Genomic DNA, 20,393 nt, shown 5'->3' with positions numbered 1-20,393 from the left:
CAGAGCGGCGCTGGTGGTGAGGCAGGAAGGGGCCGTTTTCTCTGCGGGATGGTGCAGTCATGAAGTATGTGTTTGCTTCACTAGACCGTTTGGAGCTGGTCTTAAGGAGAAAGACCACTTGGCAGTAGTTTCCAGAGAGTCACTAAGTAAGGTGGCGAGGAGGCGCCTTCGCCAGGGAAGTACCTGAGAAACTAACTCTAGACTTGGACTTCTGTTCTTGAGGGCCAGGCTCTGAGATCAGTGCCCTTACCCGCCACCAGAGAGGATGAAAGACAAATGGCCAATAAACATATGAAAATATTCTTAGCCTCTCCAGCAATTCTGTAAACAAAACTACAAGAAAATGCCATTTTACACCCATCTTACATCTACCAAACTGGTAAAAATAAGGAAGCTGAACAGAATCAACTGCTGGCAAGGCTATAGTGCAACAAAACCACCAGTGATAATCGGAGCTTTCCAAAATAAAACATCCACCTTGGAATTATCTTGGTAGTGTAAACTTGCTTCAGAAGTTCCACACCTACAGCAACTCTTGTACACCTGTACTACGATAAGTACAAGAATGTTCAGAACAGCACTGTTCACGATAGAAGACATAGCAGCTCAAAGGTCATCAAAAGTAGAATGGATTAAAAAAACTGATAGAGTCACAATGGAATACTATAAAGCTTTGCAGGAATGGATTGTACCTACTGGCAACAAAATGGATGAATCTCAAAAACATAATATCGTCTCAAGAATATAAACTGTATGAATCAATTTATATAAAGTTAAAAAACATACAAAACAAAGTACTGTATTATTTACAGATTCAAGCCTATGTAGGAAACCTATTAAGAAATACAAGGGAATTAAGGGAATAAAGAAATACAAAAGAATACAAAAAAATTCAGCATATTATTTGCCTTGGAGGTAAGAGGAAAGGGATTGGGTTTGTAAAACAATATCCTGAGGAAGATAAGGGTAATTTTCTTTACCTGAATTGTGGGTACACAGGTGCTCAATGGATTATGATTTTTTTATACCTTACATGTACTTAATACATTTTAAAAAATCTACTCAGGACTCCATGTTGGTGTCCTGGACACAGGGATTCTGCTCTGTGCTTGAAGCTCAACATATATGACGTCCTTGAGAACTTAATTTACTTACTCTTCAGAAGTTATTCAGTCCCTGAATAAACAGTCATGCTTTTTGACCCTCAAATGACACTAGAACTTCAAATGACACTTGACCTCCTGATGTCTTCCCAAGTCACTGATTATTTTCTGTTCCAACAATTTTGGGTGCTTTTGTGTGCTCAGGGCTTGCTCCCTTAACATACTTCAGGCAGCTCTGCCCCAAATCTTCAATTCCCCTGGACTCATGCTAAAGAGAAGTGTCCAGACGCCACCTAGTGGAGTCAGCTGTTCTCTGTCGATGTCATCTCTTAAGCCAATTCAGGCTTCTTCAATCATCATCCTCCAGAGTTGACTCATTGGAAAAGACCCTGATGCTGGGAGGGACTGGGGGCAGGAGAAGGGGACAACAGAGGATGAGATGGCTGGATGGCATCACCGACTCGATGGGCATGAGTTTGAGTAATCTGCGGGAGTTGGTGATGGACAGGGAGGCCTGGCGTGCTGTGATTCATGGGATGGCAAAGAGTCGGACACAACTGAGCGACTGAACTGACCTGAACTGAACTGAATCATCATCCTCATACTTCTTGAACTATTTGTCCTCCATCTCCTTATTATTATTAAACCCTTTTAGTGGTTTGGGGCAGTAATGCCAGTGGCAGGCATCAAGGCAGTGGTTTTCAACCAGGATTGCATATTTGAACCACCTTTGAAACTACTGATAGTCCTTTAAAAAGTACTGAGGCTTGGGCTCCATTCCATGTCCAGGAGATTGAATCTATTGGCATAGGGCCTGAATAGTGGTGGTTTTGTTGTTGCTGATTTGAATAGCTTTATTGAGATATAATTAACATGATTAACTGCACATATTTAAGGTATACTCTTGGATAAGTTTTGATGTATGTATGTATCATAAAATCACCATCATCAAGATAAGGAACATAGCTATCAACCCCCAAAGTTACCTGTGTCCGTTTCTAGTTCCTTCATATCACCCCTCCTTAATCCTGTCCCCACCCCCTATTGTCAGGCAATCACTGACCTGCTATCTGTAGGTTACATTTTCTAGAATTTTATATAAATAGAATCATATAGTATATATTCTTTTTTTTTTTTTTTGGTCTTTCATTCACCCATGTTGTTGCATGTATAAATATTTCATTCCTCTTCATTTCTGAGTAAGATTCCATAGGATGTGTATATTACAATTTGTTTATCTGTTCACCTGTGGATGGACATTTGGGTTCCATTCAGTTTGGAGTTATTACAAATAAAGCTGCAATGGCTATTCGTGGACAGATCTTTGTGTGAACAGAGGATTTCATTTCTCTTGAGTAAATAGCTAAGAGTGGGATGACTGGTTCATATGGTAGGTGTATGTTTACCTTTTTAAGAAACTGCCAAAGTGTTTACTCAAAGTGGCTGTGCCATTTTATATTCCTGAATTGCTTGTTATTAAAGGCTCCTCTTGTTATTAAAGATCCTAGTGGACAGTCAGGACTGAGACCCCATATTACAGCAGCTGGTGAGAATTGAGCTAAAGGTCTGGAAAATGTTGATCAGGAGTCCTGAGAGCCTCGACACTCCCAGCTCATGCTTGGTAGAGTCCCACATCCCCTACCAACCCAGAACACTAGAAACTCCTAGGGAGTCATTAAAAAATACAGTGTCTTCTCCCTCACCCCCCAGAGACTGATATAATTGCTTTGGGGGCCAGAGCACAAGGGTGGAGGGCTATCCCAGGCGTCATAACTTTTTTAATAGTTTCCCAAGTGCTTCTAGAGCACACAATGACCAACTAACTGTCCTGGTTTGCCCAGAACTATGTGTGTGGGGAGGTCCATGGCCATGAAGCTTTCAACCATAAAACTGAGAATGTCCCAGGTCAACTTAATATATGGTCACTCCATTTATGAGCCATTAACATAAAGAGCTTGGGATTTGGTGTTGCAGATGGACTTGTCAACCTGCCTGTAAACTTGGACTTAAAGCTCAGGGTTAGTGTGTCCGTTTGGGGGACGGTATATATAAAAGGGATAGTGCGGGTACATGAGTGGCCAGGGCAGAATGTGGGCTAACTCCTCTCCATTTTCAGTATCAACCAGGGACAAGTTATAGATGTCTCATCTAGGAGTTTTGATTGCTGTTAAAGAAAAGGGAGAACACATATGAAACCCACTTTCTGAGCATGTGTGTGGTGAGGCAGTGTCCTGCAGGGGATCCCTGGAGCCAGACTGCCTCACTTTAAAACCCAGTTTTGGTCTTGGGCCAAACACCTAAATTCTCTGCCTCAGTTTCCCCAAGGAGAGGATGGAGACAGTGTATCTACCTCACAGAAGATGTCTTCAGGAGTGAGTTAATATATGTAAAGCTCTTATGAAAATGATGCCAGGCATGTAGGAAGAGCTACATGAGTGTTTGCTATTATTATTTTAATAATGCTGTTAAAATGAGAAGGCGGAAATCAGGACTAAATATAGTCTACAACCTGTGTCCACAGGAGTTCCTACTTCATTTCCTATTAGAAATGGTCTTTTTTTTTTTTTTTTTGGTTAAACTTTCAGATTCTGTGTTGCAGCTTTAAAAGAGCTATAGATTCTTGGTTCTGTGTGTCAATGTAGGAGGAGCTAAAGGTGTATCTACTATGCATTTAACATTTTTTTATGCAAATATTAAGGGAAACATAATTTAGAACCTGATAATTTCATTTTCACCAAGTTGCTTTATTGGTGAGCTGCATTTTTAGAGTTTTTTAAAAAAACCCACCAGAACATGGTCTAGTAGTGACATCAGACTAATCTTTGCATCGGGTGGGACAAACACAGGTGCCTGTTTTAGTTTCACAACTGTGATTTAACAGGTAAACAGGGTTCTGTGGAACTCAGGTCTCAAACTTACAGTCTTTGTGAAATGGTAACGCTCAGTTATCTGTGATAGTGCCTCAATTATCTATTCAGGAGCTTTCCTCCTTCTTCAATGACCTAAAAAAGAGCAAAAATGCTAAAAACATCTTGAAACAGTATTGTAAAGTCATTTTACAAAACATGAAAATGTAGAAGCTATCAACAGTGTGGCCATGGTATGAAGGGTCCCAGGAGCAGACTGGGATAACTGGTGCTTTAGTATACCCTGTACAGTACTTCATCAAAAACATTTTTTTAAACTCTGAAATAGTTAAGATTCATAAGAAGTTGCAAAGTAGTACAGAGTTCCAGTGTATCCTCCTGCAGCTCCTCCCAATGATAATGTCTTACATAACCGTAGAACATTGTCTTTGTTAAACAAGGACATTAGCACTGAGACGATACTGTTCACTCAGGTAGAGACCTCATTCAGAGCTCACCAGTTTTTACCCAAATTCTTCCTTTTTTCTGTTCCGTTTCATTTGGGAGGCTACTTCTGCATTTCCAAATGTCATATTATACCCTAAGCCTAAATTTAGCCCCCCAAACACCAACTAGCTCTTTTTACGCTTTCATTAGGTCCATCAAATTGAGGCCCAGAACAGAACTTAGGAACAGCATTCTTTGAGCTTCTAAATTATTTGAATGAAGGATGACCTCAGAGGATCTGTTTACACAGCTTACTTGGGGAGTGAAGGACCCTTTAACGAGAGGCTTCCTCATTTACTAACTGTGTAATTTTGATCAAATTACTTGACCTCTCTAAACTGTAGTTTTCTCATCTGTGAAATGGGGATAATAATCTTACAAACCTCATAGAATTATTGCAAGGACTAAATGAGAAAAGATGTGGAACACATAACCAGTAATATTATTAGTTCACCGCTCCTCCCCCTCCCACCACCACTATTACCACCACTACCACCGTCAGGGGAATTCTGTCCTTTTAGCTGTTTTCTTGATATCAGCGCAGTGCAGGTATGGCTTAGAGCTGTAAGTCTGTTCAGGGTACAGGCCAGAAGTCTTTACTCTCCTGGCAGTTGGCAGATGGCAGGGTGGCAGGAAGTGGTCTCTCATGGCTGGGATAGCAGCCAGGCGGCATACAATCCTGTCTTCCCCAGTTGGAACTGAGGACACATTTCTCAAAATAACACCCCTGCACTGACATCAGACTTCAGGTGCATTGTGGAAGCTATGGGCTTTTGTGGGCTGTCCTGCAACCTAATCACCCTTGATTTTACATTTAAGTGGAGGAAAATATTAGGTTCCAAATGAAACATTTGGAGCACAGCCCACAGAGTGGGGATTGCTTATACAAGAGAGACAATTGCTTGGATGTTATTTTGGAAACTAAGGCATCCACTTGCCTCAGTGCCCTTTTCAAGCAGGAATAAGTTTAAAACAAAACTTAAAAATGGTAAGAAATTGTTGATTTGAATGTTGGTTATTTCCAACTGATAGCAAATTCTCCTTGTTGGCCTGACTAACGGATTAGACTATTTCTTGTAGTTTAATGTGAATTGATATAGTATTGCTGGTCATGAGTGTGTCTTCTGCATTGGCTAAAGTCACTGTACGCTAGAGTTGGCTTGCCCAGGCTCACGGGGGCTCATATGCACTCGTTTTCCCCTTCTGCATTCAGAGAGGTCATGCTGGTAGCTTGAATTCACTCATAGTGGGTGTGTTAACACCACAGAAATCAGCAAATGCTTCCCCTGCCACCCTGAAAGCTTAATGTTCAACATTTACCTTCAGCACACCACTCCAGTATTTAACTCAGCAAACATCTATTGTATGCCAACAGTATGCTTGCTGTTTTAGGATCCAAACAACACTGAATAACACAGTCTTTTAAGAGGATCCTACAAATAAATTTGAAGTCCAAGGAAACATGAGATATAGATGTTTTTTGAATGAAAGAACACCAGCATGTCAATGTAACCCACATGGTAATCCACTCCAAACTCTACCAGCACAAGATCGCCTTTGGGAAAGTCCCTCTGTGAAGGAGAATTGCTTTTAAAGCCATCCCAGGCATTCCATTTTCAGTCACCTCTAGGACAGTGTATTCCACAACTATTCACTGCCATCAACTATATTTGATTACTTTGACCACTTTGCTCTGGTCCCGATTCCAGTGTTTATAACCTGTCAAGCCCAGAGCCAAACACTGTACTCTGGACACACAACAGTGAGGTCATCTAATGGCTCCCATATATTTCATCATTGTGTAGGTGTCCTGACAATATACTTACCTAAATTTAAAAATATCAAAGCAACACACACACACACACACAATTTTGTAACAAACTAAAATTTTACAATTTGTGATGAGAAGAGACAATCTTCTGCCTCATTTCATCCCCTATCCTACCCCAAGACAACTTTCTCTGCTGGACTGGTCTCTGTGGATCTTGAATCTTGGCTTCCAATTCAGTTTTTCCAGAAAATAACCCTCTAGTCTCCTGCTCGGAGTGGAGAGAAAATAGCCACTTGGCTGCATGTGGGAGGTAAGGGGGCTTGAGGGGTGTGACAACCTCATGTGAGATTTCAAGCCCCTCTTCCCTGTTTTCAACTGACTGTGCGCCCCTCCTCTGAGATGCCTACTGCCTCTGGGGGATCTGGGGAGAAAATGGGCTTCTTATTCATATTTTCCTCAAACCTCCTGCTAACTTTCTTCTTTCTGCAAAGTCAATTATCGCTCCAAGTTTGCCCTTTACCTTTTCTGTCTGCGTGTAAACTTTTACATTTTAGTGCATGGTAAAATGAGCAAATCATAAGTACGCAACCTGATGAATATTTCACCCATGATTATATTCAGGTCAAGACACAGAACATCTCTAGCATCAGAATCTTCCCCTGTGCCCCCAAAGGTAACATCTATTCTATAAATCTGTCTGTTGGTATTCATGGCTTTAATTCACCAAGGTTACTTCGAATGCCAATTCATTAATTAAAATGTTGAACAATGCTGGGCTCAGCGTGGACCTGGCGGGAACATCCTCCAAGTGTTGGGAGGGGGGCCCCATGGGAGGCACCCTCTGCAGTGTGTCCCCCAGCAGTCAATCAGGCGCAGTGCTATGCGTCTAGTCCGGATCCAAACCGTCTCGGTTTATTGGGCTGGACAGAAAAAACTTGTAAAAATTGCAAACTAAAACAAAAACATGCATCTTCTTCTTTCCAAAGGAAAAGCTCCAGAATCATGTTTTCTTCACTTTGATGAGGCTGTGCCTTCACCCTATTCCAACAATGTGCCAGAAATGTTACCCTCTCCCTGCGTCCCCCTACACGATATCTGGATTATTCAGGAACACTGGAGAGATCGGGGTGGGGGGTAGAGGAAGGGGTTAGTGGTAAGACCCGCTAGGAAATCCAACAGGGAAGTGAAGTGGGTGGAGAGAAAACGAAAACCCGAACACAGAGCGCATGAGCTCCTACTTTCACAGCAGCTTCCCAGCGAGCAGCCAGCCCAGGTAGCTGAAGATGCAAACGCTTTTGTGAGGCTGCGGCTGCTTTGATTAAAAACTTGCTGAACTGTTTAAAGGCAAAAGGCACTACCCCAAAAAGTTACAGAATTTTTTAAAATTGAGAGACCTTTTCAAGTGTTAGTGACCTTAGATCAGATTTGTGATTTTAACTGTCACAACGAATGCAGCACCTCTCAACTACTGGCTTCCAGCATGATTCTGCAATGATTCAGACTCATCTGGGACTGACTGGGTGTTAGAGGCGTTCAGCTTCTTTATACCTTCCTCATTTACTTTTTGAGTTGAACGACTTATGAAGATGTAACGAAGAGAAAATAAACTTATTGAAATACATCCCTGGGAACTTCGCTCAGCGACATGGATACCTTAAACCTGATGTTCTGGAATAGTCCCAGATCAGAAAGCAAGAGATAATCCACTAGGCAAGTAGTTATTGACTAATGGGAAAAATAAAAAAGGAGAAAAAATACTATAATATTGTAAAATTCCAGAGACCTGAGTAAACCAACTAGGAGATACACAGAATGATAAAATACCTTTATGGAAATATCTACAGTGGCTTAGGAAGAAATGTCTGTAGGTGTTTATTTCTCCAGGAGGCAAGGAACAATGGAAAGAGAACCAGACTGAAGGGAGGAGAGGCTTGCCCGTCAGCCCAGCTATGTGCTCTTGATACTTCATTTAACCTGTGTCTCAGTTTCCTCCCTTGCATTAGGGGGTCTTCAAGATTACTTCCAGGACTTCCCTGGTGGCCCAGTGGTTGAGACTCTGCCTTGCAAGGCAGGGACACGAGTTCCATTCCTGGTTGGGGAACTAAGATCCCACATCCACAGAGCAACTAAGCCCGAGCACCGGAACTGCTGAAGCCTGCAGGACACAACTACTGAGCCTGCACACTGGAGAGCGCACACTGCAACGAAAGCTCCTACATGATGCAAGACCCAAGGCAGTCAAATAAATAAACTTTAAAAAGATTACTTCCTGTTTTCACATCGATTCTCCAAGCTTATGATTAACTTTGAGAGAGGCTTCTCAGAGTTCCAGGATGTCTAGGCTTCTTTCAGAATGAAGTTAGAAGTCACCCAGGCCAGATCAGTGATGGATAGCCAGTCACAGACAAAGCTCAGAACCAAGGGGTAAATGATGTCTTTGGTGCTAGATGCACTACACTGACATTTCGTGGCTATGGATAATTCAATTATACATTTTTGTGCAATGTCAATGGGTTTCCTGTTTTTTTCCTCTTCTGTACAATAGTAAAAACACTCATACTTTAGCCTGAGGAAAAACAAGAAACGTGCCACGGTTGGCCTGAGAGTGTTGACTCCAAGGCGCCTTGCTCTGCCCTTGGTGTGCTCAAACAACCCTCCAAGACCGTCATCTCCATGTTAGGGCTGTGCTTTGATCAGGTATCATAAATATGCTGTCAACACTGTGTGGCAATCCAGTTTCATTAGTAACTATTTCATTCTCTCTTTACTCTTCTCAAACTTCTTTTGAGATCTCAGGCACACCTGGCTTGCCCATGGTCACTGAGAAAGTGGAGGCCATCAGATGGGGATTCTCTCATCTTGCCAGCAGTGAATCTAGAAGCTGACTTCTTCTGCTTTTCCCTGGAGGAAGTGTCCCCCTGACTACTGTTAAATTAATTAAACAAAGAGGCCATTAGACTGAGATGCTCTAATGCCCTAGGGGCCTATGTAAGCAAACCAGAACCTAAGTCTGTAAATGTCTCAAGGTTACAAAATTAAAACGCTAGGGACAATCAATCACAAACAACCAACAAGGCTTTAAGCTAGAGCCAATCAAAACTTTCCTTCCACCCTTTATAAAAATCTCTCCCCAGCTCCTGTTGGTGGAGCTCCTAACCACTTCTGATTTGGCACTGCCTGACTTGAATCCCATTTTTGCACAGATAAGCTCTTAACATTTTTAATATGCCTCGGCTGATCTTTATGCACCACAAAAGCCAATATCTCCACACATGTTCAAATTCACTTTCCTCTTGCCTTTTCAAACACTTCCCTTTAAAAAAAACTGGGACTTCCCTGGCGGTTCAGTGGTTAAGACTTCACCTTCCAATGAAGGGGGTGTGGATTTGACCCCCTTTTGGGGAGCTGGAATCCCACATGCCTTGTGGCCAAAAAACAAAAACTAGAAACAGAAGCAGTATTGTAACAAATTCCATGATTTTGGAAAATGCTCCACATCAAAAAAAAAATTTTTTTTTAAAATCACCCCTTTTTTCTGCTTCTTCAGCCTCTCCCTTCTATTGTCCCAGCCTCAGCAGCATATGAATCACAATCTGGATGCTTCTCCCTTGAAAAACACAAGAAACAAAAAGAAACAAAATCTAAACACTCCCTTGTGCCTTCTAACCTTCTTAAGACTTGCCTACACAACTGAATTTCCTTCAGTCTCCTGACACTTCATCACACCTGCTTTGCTATGGTCACTGCATGTCCAAGTTGTAACCCTTAGAACCTGTTGAGTATGAATTATTTGGAAAATGACGTAACTATGTTAGGTATCTTGAGAGGGTATCATCCAGGATTTAGGGTGAGCCTTAAGTCCATGGACAGATGTCCTTATAAGAGAAAGGCCAGGGGCTGGGGGAGGGGGCTGCATTGAGAGAATAGCATTGAAACAAGTATACTATCAAGGGTGAAAGAGATCACCAGCCCAGGTTGGATGCATGAGACAAGGGTTGGTGCACTGGGAAGACCCAGAGGGATCGGATTGGGAGGGAGGTGGGAGGGGGGGATGGGGATGGGGAACACATGTAAATCCATGGCTGATTCATGTCAATGTATGGCAAAAACCACTACAATATTGTAAAGGAATTAGCCTCCAACTAATAAAAATAAATGAAAAAAAAAAAAAAAAGAGAGAGAGAATGGCCATAGGAGACTTGAAACCCAGGAGAATCAGAGCAGAAAGCCATGTGAAGGAGGCAGAGATGGGAGTGATGAGTCTACAAGCCAAGGAATGCCAAGGATTGTAAACCATCACTAGAAACCAGAAGAGGCTGGGAAGGAATCTCCCCCACAGCCTTTGAGGGAGTGCAACCCTGCTTGATTTTGAACTGCTGGTCATCAGAACTCTGAGAGAAAGAATTCACGTTCTTTTAGGCCACCAAGTTGTAGCAATTTGTTATGACAGACCTAGGAGATTAACAGTCACCAATGACCTCCATGTTGCAGTACCTCAGACTCAATACCATCTCTCTCTTCCATTTTGCAACAGTAAACTCAGTTGACTCTTCCTTGCATGAAGCATCCTATAGCCATAGCTTCCAGGGAACTACGACCTGTTGGGTTCTCTCTCGTCTCTTTGTGAGTGCTTCCTCTTTGGGTTCTTTGTGAGCTTTTCTGTTCCCACCCAACCTCTAAATGCCTGCTCTTCTCCCCCTACATTCTCTCAAGGAATCACACATATACCTGCAGCTCTAAATATCATCTATATAACAAAGACTCCCAAATTGATGCCTCCAACTTACCCCTGCTGAGAGCTCCCGTCATGTGTTATCTCATGCCTTCTTGACACAGCAGCTTAGTGGTTCCATGGTAATATCACACATGAACAAACACAAACATGCAAAACATAATTCTTTACTTCCATGAAATGTTTCTTTTGCCCCCTCCCTAAACCCTGTTCTTCCTCTGGTTTTCTACTTCTGAAGAAATGGCATCTCTACCCAATACAATTGCTCTACCAGAAACCTGGGAGTCATTCTTTTCCTTACTCTCACATCCAATTCCTAAGCATGTCTCATCAATTTAACATGTAAAATGGATCTTGAATCCATTCACTTTTTAAAATATAGACTGTCACCATTCTGGAACCACATGAACACAATGTCTAACTGGGTCTCTTGCAATAACTTCTGATGGATTTTCTACACAGCAGTTAGAGATCTTTCAACAGATCAGATCACATCATGCCCTTATGTAAAACCCTTCAAAGGATTCCCATTGAACTAAGCACATAAATCTAAACTATGAGGCCTTTTGTGACCCTGCCACACCTTCTGTCCATCCTTTCCTGCACTGCCCATCCCTTTCCCGGTTCTGTCCAGTGTTCTGTCCCTGTTCTGTCTTCTTTAGGCTCCAAGAATCTATCAGACTTTTCCCACTGTGGCCCAGCTCTGCCTGGGATTATCTCCCTGACACCGTCTTCAGCTCACTTTCTCAGAGGGAACTCCCTGATTGCAAACCACCCCCTCAGTCCATTTTACATTGGTTTCTCTTGTTATTCTCTATCATAAAACTCAAATCTTTCTACCATTTGCCACAATCTGTAATTACGCATTCCATCGTGTATTTATGTACCATCTCCCCTACCTGGGTGCCTTCAGAAAGCATCTGGGACTGTATCTGTTTCTCATCACTGAGCAGAGTGCCCAGCTCAGAGGCAGCCACAGATGGGATGCTCCATCAATATCTGCTGGATGAACTCTCTCTTCTACACCTTAAATGTGGGTTCCAGCAGGAAGGCTCGTCTGCTGAGGACACACACATCCAGAAGAACAAAAAACAATACCCTAAATCTACATTTTATGAAAACCCAAAGACGTTGATTTACAAACATATAAATTATTTTATTTACAAAGCCATGTTACCAAAAAAAAAAAAAAAAGCAAAAAAAAAAAAAAAAAATACAATCGCTCACTGGAGAATGTCTCCAGGCCTGGTGCTGAACCACGGCAGTATCAATAGATACATGTTTGTTCTTTCCTTTTTAAACTGTAAGCCATAGAATTTACTATTTACACCTACTTTAGACATTTATTCTGCTTACAATATCACAGGCATGGAATGAATTCTATCTGATAGTGCTAATACATAAAGGTGCGGGACAAAGAAGGAAAATACTTAGTGTTACAAAATATGGATCGTAGAAAAGAAACCCACTCCACAAGTGTGGCATTTGTTTAGAATGTTTGGACATGCTTTCTTCAAAATTTCTGGAAAAGGTTCTAAAATTGGTAGTAGGAAAGGACAAATGAGCAGGTGCAAATTCTCCTCTGTGCAACAACAGTTATTGAATATACCCCATGACTGACCAGCTACATAAAACCCACAGAGTTTTGTTAAAGTGCCATGGGCTGACAGCATAACAAAATAGAAGGTGTAAATAGAAAATTTCTTTTTTTCCTTTTTTAAAACAAGAGTTCACTGAGAATCAGCAATAATAGAATATGCTGTATAAACTATTCTCTACAAAGGTTGATCAGCATTATTTACAATTGGTACATTGATACAAAAGAAGGCATACAAGTTATCCAGGTCGCTTTTTTTTTTATGGCTGACAGGTCTATGCATTGCGTTACGCTTTAACAACCAGAGCTTTCGAGCCTCTACGGCTGGCGACAAGTCACAAGATCTTCAGGCAGATGGGGGTGTGTGCAGTCAAGGGGCTAGGAGAGAGGGCTGAGTGGGGTGTGCAGAACAGAAGTACCCAAAGGATATTCCCCCAAAAATGCTTTATAGGCTGGTCCAGTTGAACTCCATCCAAACAAACTGAAAGAAAACCTTTTATTTGCATTCCATTTTTCAAGCTGTGAGTTTTGAATACATCATTATAAAGTAAACCTGTAGCTGACTGTGAAGGAAGAAACACCGTGGGTTTTCCCTTTTTGCTCAGTTTCCAGAAATGTCCTCACCTTGGTCAGAGCCAGTCTTTCACCAAGTAAGCAGCATTCAGTGGGGAGCCTCTTTATTCCAGCTTGCAATTCAAGATGTAGAGAGCTAAAATGTTTAAAATCCATTGAATCGCTCCTTTAGTCCCTGTCGAGACATTATTTCTCAGAAGCAGCCACTTAATCTCTCAACCTTTGTTTTCCCTCTTTGAGTGTAAGAGTTTGTAAATCAGAGGGTTATTTTGTTGCTGAGATTTTTTTTGTTGTTTTCACTCCTGCAAGTATTACAACTCAAAATAAATTATTAAAAAAAAAAAAACAGACTTCTAAAACTGAACGAGACGAAAATTGTGCAAAAATAACAAAGATATGTACATACTTTTCAGTCTGAAGAAATGTACAATAAAAACATAATTCAAAGAACATTTTAAAAATATAAACATTGCTTCAACTTTCCTAAGTTTCATATTGTTTCTGAAACTATTCTGGTCAGTTAGCTCTGTAATATAGTAAAACATAAATTATTACAAAATTAACACTATAAAAATTTACTTTAAGAATATCTTCTAAACTTTTTTCAAAGGGTCTAACCTTGTTTATAATTTCTTAAACATTTATAAGTCTTAAAATCTGCCTTAACCTTTTTTTTTTTTTTTTTAGAAAAAGAAAAAGTAACAATCTTCCCTTCAATTTGCAGTCTCTTTTTCCCAAGATGGAAATAAACCAGCATATAAGTGCACTTTTAACACTGTAGAAATAAAAATGAATTCATCTGAACTAATGTCCTAGTACCTAATATCAACTCCTGATTTTTAAAAAAATCATTTTATATTAAAAACTTTAGTAATCCTATTAAGAAACACTGTCAGTGCAATTCCATTGATGCAAATCACTCCGTTTGCCTCCCGTCTTTGCAAAATCCAATCATATGGTGAAATTTAACAGTAGTCTGATCTTTGGGTTTGGAGGGAATGGGAAAGAAAAGGAAAACTTTAGGGTAGGGATGAGGGTTTACATCCAGCGGCAAAATTGGCATTCATATCTGACTTATGGATAAAGCAAAAACTCCTAGTATCTCTTCCATTATACTGTACACAAAGTTACATGATTCATAGCACAGAACACCTATTTTATATGGGGAACTCCTTTCCTGATTACAATTCCCAATTAGAGCTTATGGTATCGTTTCTTTCAGAACTCCAGTGTGAACAGTTTTGTAGCTGCAGGCCTCCGGCTTCTCCCTTCCGGCTCTTCTCCATAAGTGGTGGCCTTACCATTCTTTCCTGGGTGGCTGTGTTGGAATGGGGGCCTCTGGCCAAGGGCACGGTGGTGGGTGGGCAATGCTAGTATTTATTCTCAGGGGTTTGGCGGTTAACCCTGCACAGCAGCTTTCCCTCAAGCCCTTGCTTCTGGCCCGGCTTTGCTCCTCCTGTCGAGCCCCAGAGGGCAGCGTGGGAACGTGCACAGCCCTGGGCACCATTCCTCCTCTTGAGTGGCCTCCTGAGGTCTCGTGCCCCTTCCCCTGGAATTCCTCCCCCCCGGGGACTTCCTCGGCCTCATGCCCTGTACACGGTGCTCTGGGAGGGACTGCAGCATGGAGGCCTAACAAGCTCAGATGATCACAGTTACCCAATGCCCACCATCTTCTGAGGATGTCTTTTCCTACCCCCACACCATGCTTCCTGCAGCCTTGTAGGTCTGTTCCTGCCCCGTCCCTAACCCAGTACATCTGTGAGCTGCACAGCTGCGTAGCGGTACTGAGCGAGCGCCACCATTAAATGCTCCTGTTCTCAATTCTGCATCTGGTTCCTGCCATTCTGCTGCCCCAGAAACCTGACGGGGACACTTGGCCCACCCTCCAGCTCTCTGGTCCCTAAACACAGGCAGCTCCCCAGCAAAGCCCCTCCCCCATCAACACATGGTCCAGAGGGGAGGTATGAGAGCCTGTTCCTCTGATGGCCAGGGGGGACCCAGAGAGTGGCAGGCAGGCGGGGACGGGAGGGAAAGATGGAAGAGCCCAAGGAAAGGAGCACTGAATGTGCTCAAGTTCAAGAGTTTCAGACGAGGCCAACCAGGAACAGACATTCTGCAACGTCTGCTCTTGCGGCTGGAGCAAAATGATGCAGTAGCAGCATCAGAAGCTAGATGAGTGACTCCAAACTTGGAAGAAGGTATACACATGGCAAATCAAAGAACGGAAACAAAACACTGGTACTTGTTTTCTGTAAATCTCAAATTCACGTTCTTTTGCCTTTTTCTTTTTTCCTCAAAACTAAAAATTGGTCAATTAAAAAAAGAAGAAAGGCCAGAGCCACAGGTAGGGCATAGGAAACAGATTCCCCCACTGCCCACTGCCCTTCCTCCTCTGGTTGGGGTGGGGTCCCGTGGCCAGGCATTGGTTTGGAAGTGGCTTCAGAGTCTTGTTATGGAAGAGTCCTTATCCTGCCCGTTCTGTTTGTGTTCTTCTAGGAAAGAAAAGAAAACAGAAAAAGCTTGTTTCAAAAACATACATCTGGGGTTACCTACAAGAGTTCAAAAAGATAGCCTCATTTCCTTATCTATAATAAAAAGGACACCATGCCACTTCCTGCATTCAGCAAAAGCCAGTTGTGAAGAACAAATGAGGGGACTGAAGTAAAGGACTCGGTAAATGGAAGGTGGCCACAAAGGCCCCGAGGAAAGCACATGGACAAATCCCGTGGATTCACAGGGCTCCCTCCAGCAGGGAGGACTGGGACAGCTGATCTCTTTCCTTTTTTGTTTTGTTTTTCTGTCCATCTTTTCCTAACTAACCCACAGAGAGCATGGAGAATTACCCAAGGAAGAAGTATAGTGCTGCGTTAAGCATAAAGGCTTTGAATACACAGGTTTGGTTCAAGTTCCTTCACGTTCATCTGCAAAATGACATTTTGTCCCCAAGATGACCAGTTTGTTAAAAGGTTGAAACGTATGTAATGTATGTGAGGGGCAGAGCACACCACCCGCAGAGGAAGAGCTCAACAAAAGAGAGGTGTTGGTGTTACTGTTACAGTTAGGCTGTCTGTTAAACCCCACTGTGGGTTCCCAGCTAGTGTGCCTAGAGCTGTTGTTGATTGCACAGGTGCCTGTGAAGGGTCAAAGTGGAGTCTCCAGGCACACCTTGCAACCTGTTCAGAAGCCTGCTGTCAACAGATTCCTGGAGCCCCGCCTTCACCCGAGCACAGAGGGTGGGCTGCAGGTGCTCAGTGCAAACCCCACCACAAGTGACTCAAAATGCTGGAGATGCACTCCCTGATCTGAGGATACAAAACTGTTCCCTATTAACTTTCACCCACACTCCACCCAAGGTTTGTGGGAAAACGCCAAAGGCCAAAGTGCAGAAGAACACTGTATCTCTGTATCTATGACTCATATGGCACTCCTGAGACAATGTTAACAGCCATACACATATTTTTTCCCATCATGTACAACCCTCCCTGGCCTCCCCAGGACGTGCACACACTCCACTGGAGAAAATCACGTCTACACTGTTTACACACCTCAAGTTTATTAAAAAACTCTTAAATCTACTCTGAACAGTTCCACCATGAAACCACATCCTGAATAATAGCTACAGCTCACCAGAAGTCTCGAGAAAGTGCTGACCGATGTCTGCCAAGAGTAAGGCCCGTTAGTCAACAGCATCTTATTTAACTTTCACAGCGACCTCAGAAGGTAGGTGTCCATTTTGCCATTTAACGTATGAAAAACCTGTGACTCAGAGAAGTAATCCGCCCAACATCATGCAACTGCTAACAGTAAAAGCTAGCATTTGTGTGTGTTAGGGCTCAGGCATTTTGTAGAGGCTTTATGTCAATAAATTAATTTAATGCTCACAAAAGCCGCATGAGATAGGGGTCATAATGAGCCCATCTTACAGATGGAAACTGTAAGCACAGAGAAATGAAGGAACTTGCCAAAGGGCACACAACTAATTACCAGAAGGCTTAGTTTTAGACGCCGGGCAGCCATTTTCTTAACCGGAGATGAGATGTGAACCAGGGTCTGACCCCAAATCCCACGTTCTTTCCACCCTGCTGAAGACCCTAAAGACTTCTGCTCCCCAGTAACTTACCGGTCGGCTGTGTCCTGGGCTGGATATGCTTGAAGGACTGGATTGTGACAAAGCTAGGCTGCTATTTTTCCCAACCTGAAAGACACCAGTGAAGCCTTCCTCAGACACGGGCGTCAGCTTGGGACAGACTCCCGGATACCACGAGTCGCGAGGGGAGAGGAGGAGGCTTCACGGTACCTCGCAGGCTCTCCTCCTGTGGTGTGGAACTCGTGTTTCCACCTTAAATGTCAGAAAAAATGGGTATGTTTCAGGGGGCCTCCACCACACCCCTCTCATCCCAGAGGGAAAATTGAGGGGAACTCTCAAGCCGTTTCCCAGACGCGCAGACTGCAAGTTTTCTGGAGGAGGCCCAGTTTTCCCACCTGTGACTGCAGTTCCTGACCCATTTTGTCTCAGGCCTAGACTCCCTTGGACTGGCTGAGAATGAATGCCTGCGTTTTTTCTAAGTTTTCCCAGCACACTCCAGGTCGTTGTTAAGAAATATGGCAAGAGGCACCAGCTTTGCCTTCCAGTGGGAGCTTAAGCCCAGTCCTTCCTAACTTTCCCCCGGGGTGTGTGGGCTTGGCCGTCGTGCTCGTGGTGGGTGGCGTCCTCAGGGGAGGAGTTCGCGCTCCTCGCCTTTTCATAGATACCTGCCTTACCTTCCGGAAAAGGCAACGCCACCCCACTCCAGTACTCTTGCCTGGAAAATCCCATGAACGGAGGAGCCTGGTGGGCTGCAGTCCATGGGGTCACTAAGAGTCGGAAAGGACTGAGCGACTTCACTTTCACTCTTCACTTTCATGCACTGGAGAAGGAAGTGGCAACCCACTCCAGTGTTCTTGCTTGGAGAATCCCAGGGACGGCAGAGCCTGGTGGGCTGCCGTCTATGGGGTTGCAGAGTCGGACACGACTGAAGCGACTTAACAGCAGCAGCAGCAGCAGCCTTACCTTCGCAGTCTTGTTTTTTGTTCAATTTAGTATCTCCGCAGCGAATTCTGGGGCCTTACAACTACCAGATACAATTAAAGAGATCCCCTATTGGTCCCCAAATCATATTTTACCTTGAATTTCTCACCCTCATGCCACGTCTTGCCCAATCTCCTAAGAGATTCTAAAGGCCTAAGATTTCCCCAAGGGCTTAGATTTCCCCAAAGGCCTAAGATTTACCCGAGGGCTTCCCGAAGGGCTTTCCCCAACACCTGGAAATCACCGGTGGTGACCCTGGACAAAGCCTTTTCTTAATGGCCTGGTGACAAGCACCCAGATATCAGCTGCAATAGAGAACCAACACTGACTGGCTCCAAGGCAGCCATTACATTCATCCACTCTTTTTGATTTCCCTCCTGATGAGCACTCTATCTGATGGAGGCTTGTCTGCTCCTTTCACCACTGGTTTTGACTAATTCAGCATGCTTACAAACCATTTCATATGGTCCTGCACATCAAAGAATCAACAGTACCACATTTACTTGAGACAGAGGCACTCCACCCATACAGAGATACTCCATCAATAGAGACAGAGATGACAAGTCCAGACTCCAGAGGCAAACTGCCTGGGTGTAAATCCCAGCCCTAATTTACTTGCTGTGTGACTTTGGGCACATTATTTAACCTTTCTGTGCCTTGGTTTACTTATCTGTAAAATGGGGGTAATAACAGGTGAAGATTAAAGAATATGTGAAGGGCTTGGACCAGAGTCCAGGCCATAAGTTAACGGTTAGCTGCTAGAACTTCATTGAAAACAGGTGGCACTATAGCCTTGCTGCTCAGTCTGTGGCCAGCACACCAGTGCAGTGGCAATGCCTGGTGTCTGTCAGAAATGCAGACTCTCAGGCTTCACCCCAAACCTGCTGACTCAGAATGTGCACTTTATTGAGAATCCCCTGGTGATTCATGTGCACATTCAAGTTTAAGAAGCCCTGGATCTGCCTTCCATCCTGAGACCTGGAGGTGGCAAGAACGAGCAGTTATTAGTTTCAGGGTGGGGGTGCCCGGTGGGTGCTGGTCCCTCTCCCCAGCACCCCTGCAAATGCAGATGTGTGCAACTGTCTGGGCCCTGATGAGACATAGGGCCCTATGTACCCCTTGCAGACTTGGCCTTGGGTTGCAGCTTGTTTGGCCCTTGAGATCCAAAATTGCTTTTCTAGCATGTTTGCTTGTGTTTTGTGAATCCCCCTCGAGAGTTTCTCTTCATGAGGTTTTCACAAATCTCACACAAAGATGATGAAAACCATAAAAACATCTTTTAAACAACTGCCTCTCATGCCGCCAAAGCCCTCACTCCCAGACAGGGCTGGGGCCCACTGAATTCTGTCAGCCTGGGGCTGCTGCTGCAGTCCATGCACACTGTCCGGCGAGGTCCCCCCCACTGGCCTCAGCTCGCAGAGACCCCAGGCAGCCCCTCCCTACCTCTCGCTCCTTCCTCTACACAATAATGACACCAGAGTTGGACGGGAGGGTTTCCTAAACAGCAATCCCGGCCGGAGAAGAAGGGAGAGACTTGAAGATGGAACGGGGCTCCAGGGAAGAAACATGTGTTCTTCATGGGCCACATCCCATCCCCCCAGCTTCCTTCACGACACCCTCATCTGTGTGTAGTGGCCTTGAACACTTCAGTGCCAGGTGGTGTGAGCTGCAGTGTTACTTCAGGAAATAAAGAGTTATCTTAGGAGTAGGGAGCCTGGTCAAGTGAGAAGCATAGCACCCCCCAAGGTGGGACCCAGGTCATCATGTAACCTGCCCCGGGTTCTTCCTAAGGGGATGCCACTAGATCAAACTGCTTGGCAACAGAACTCTTCAGTGAAATCATCCAGACTGGCAATAGAGTGAGGTGGGGAGCTCAGAATCTCTCTATGCCTTAGTCTGCTCATCTGTACAGTGGTGATTAGAACAGCATCAGCTGTGCTGGGCTGTGAGGATTAAATGAGGTGATAGTCATATAGCACTCAGAATAGCACCTAGCACGTAGTGGGTACTGTAGAAAGTGTTTGTTACATAACCTTCTCTCAGAACAAGGGGTGGAATCACCTAGAGGGAGATCAAGGAGGGGACTCATGCCTGTGTTACCTATCTGGGCCACCTGTCTGGACCACTTGGCTAAGTCGGGGGGCACTGCCGCTTCCCCAACCCCCCTCCCTGCGCAGTGCCAGGAGGCTCCTGGAA

The 20,393-nt window shown here is 43.8% G+C and overlaps 1 protein-coding gene across 11 annotated transcripts in view; it reads right to left on the bottom strand.

Moving 5' to 3' along the window:
• Positions 1-13,038: 13,038 nt before the first annotated feature.
• Positions 13,039-20,393, bottom strand: part of ATXN7L1 (ataxin 7 like 1) — a 251,977-nt gene continuing 244,622 nt past the window's right edge. For 9 of the 11 annotated variants that reach the window (XM_020888568.2, XM_020888578.2, XM_020888570.2 and 6 more), the window contains 2 exons: positions 17,250-17,324; positions 13,039-15,621 (listed from right to left, as the gene is read on the bottom strand). In XM_020888568.2, the coding sequence (XP_020744227.2) occupies positions 15,580-15,621; positions 17,250-17,324 (117 nt within the window). In that variant the 3' untranslated portion in view covers positions 13,039-15,579. The remainder of the gene's footprint in view (positions 15,622-17,249; positions 17,325-20,393) is intronic. The other 2 variants (XM_020888569.2, XM_020888573.2) reach the window with 1 other exon arrangement.

The sequence above is a fragment of the Odocoileus virginianus genome, chromosome 1 (assembly GCF_023699985.2).
Source record: "Odocoileus virginianus isolate 20LAN1187 ecotype Illinois chromosome 1, Ovbor_1.2, whole genome shotgun sequence".
In the NCBI taxonomy this organism is placed as follows: Eukaryota; Metazoa; Chordata; class Mammalia; order Artiodactyla; family Cervidae; genus Odocoileus; species Odocoileus virginianus.
The sequence above is the reverse complement of the archived record's forward strand: the minus strand, read 5'-3'. Positions and strand labels throughout refer to the sequence as shown.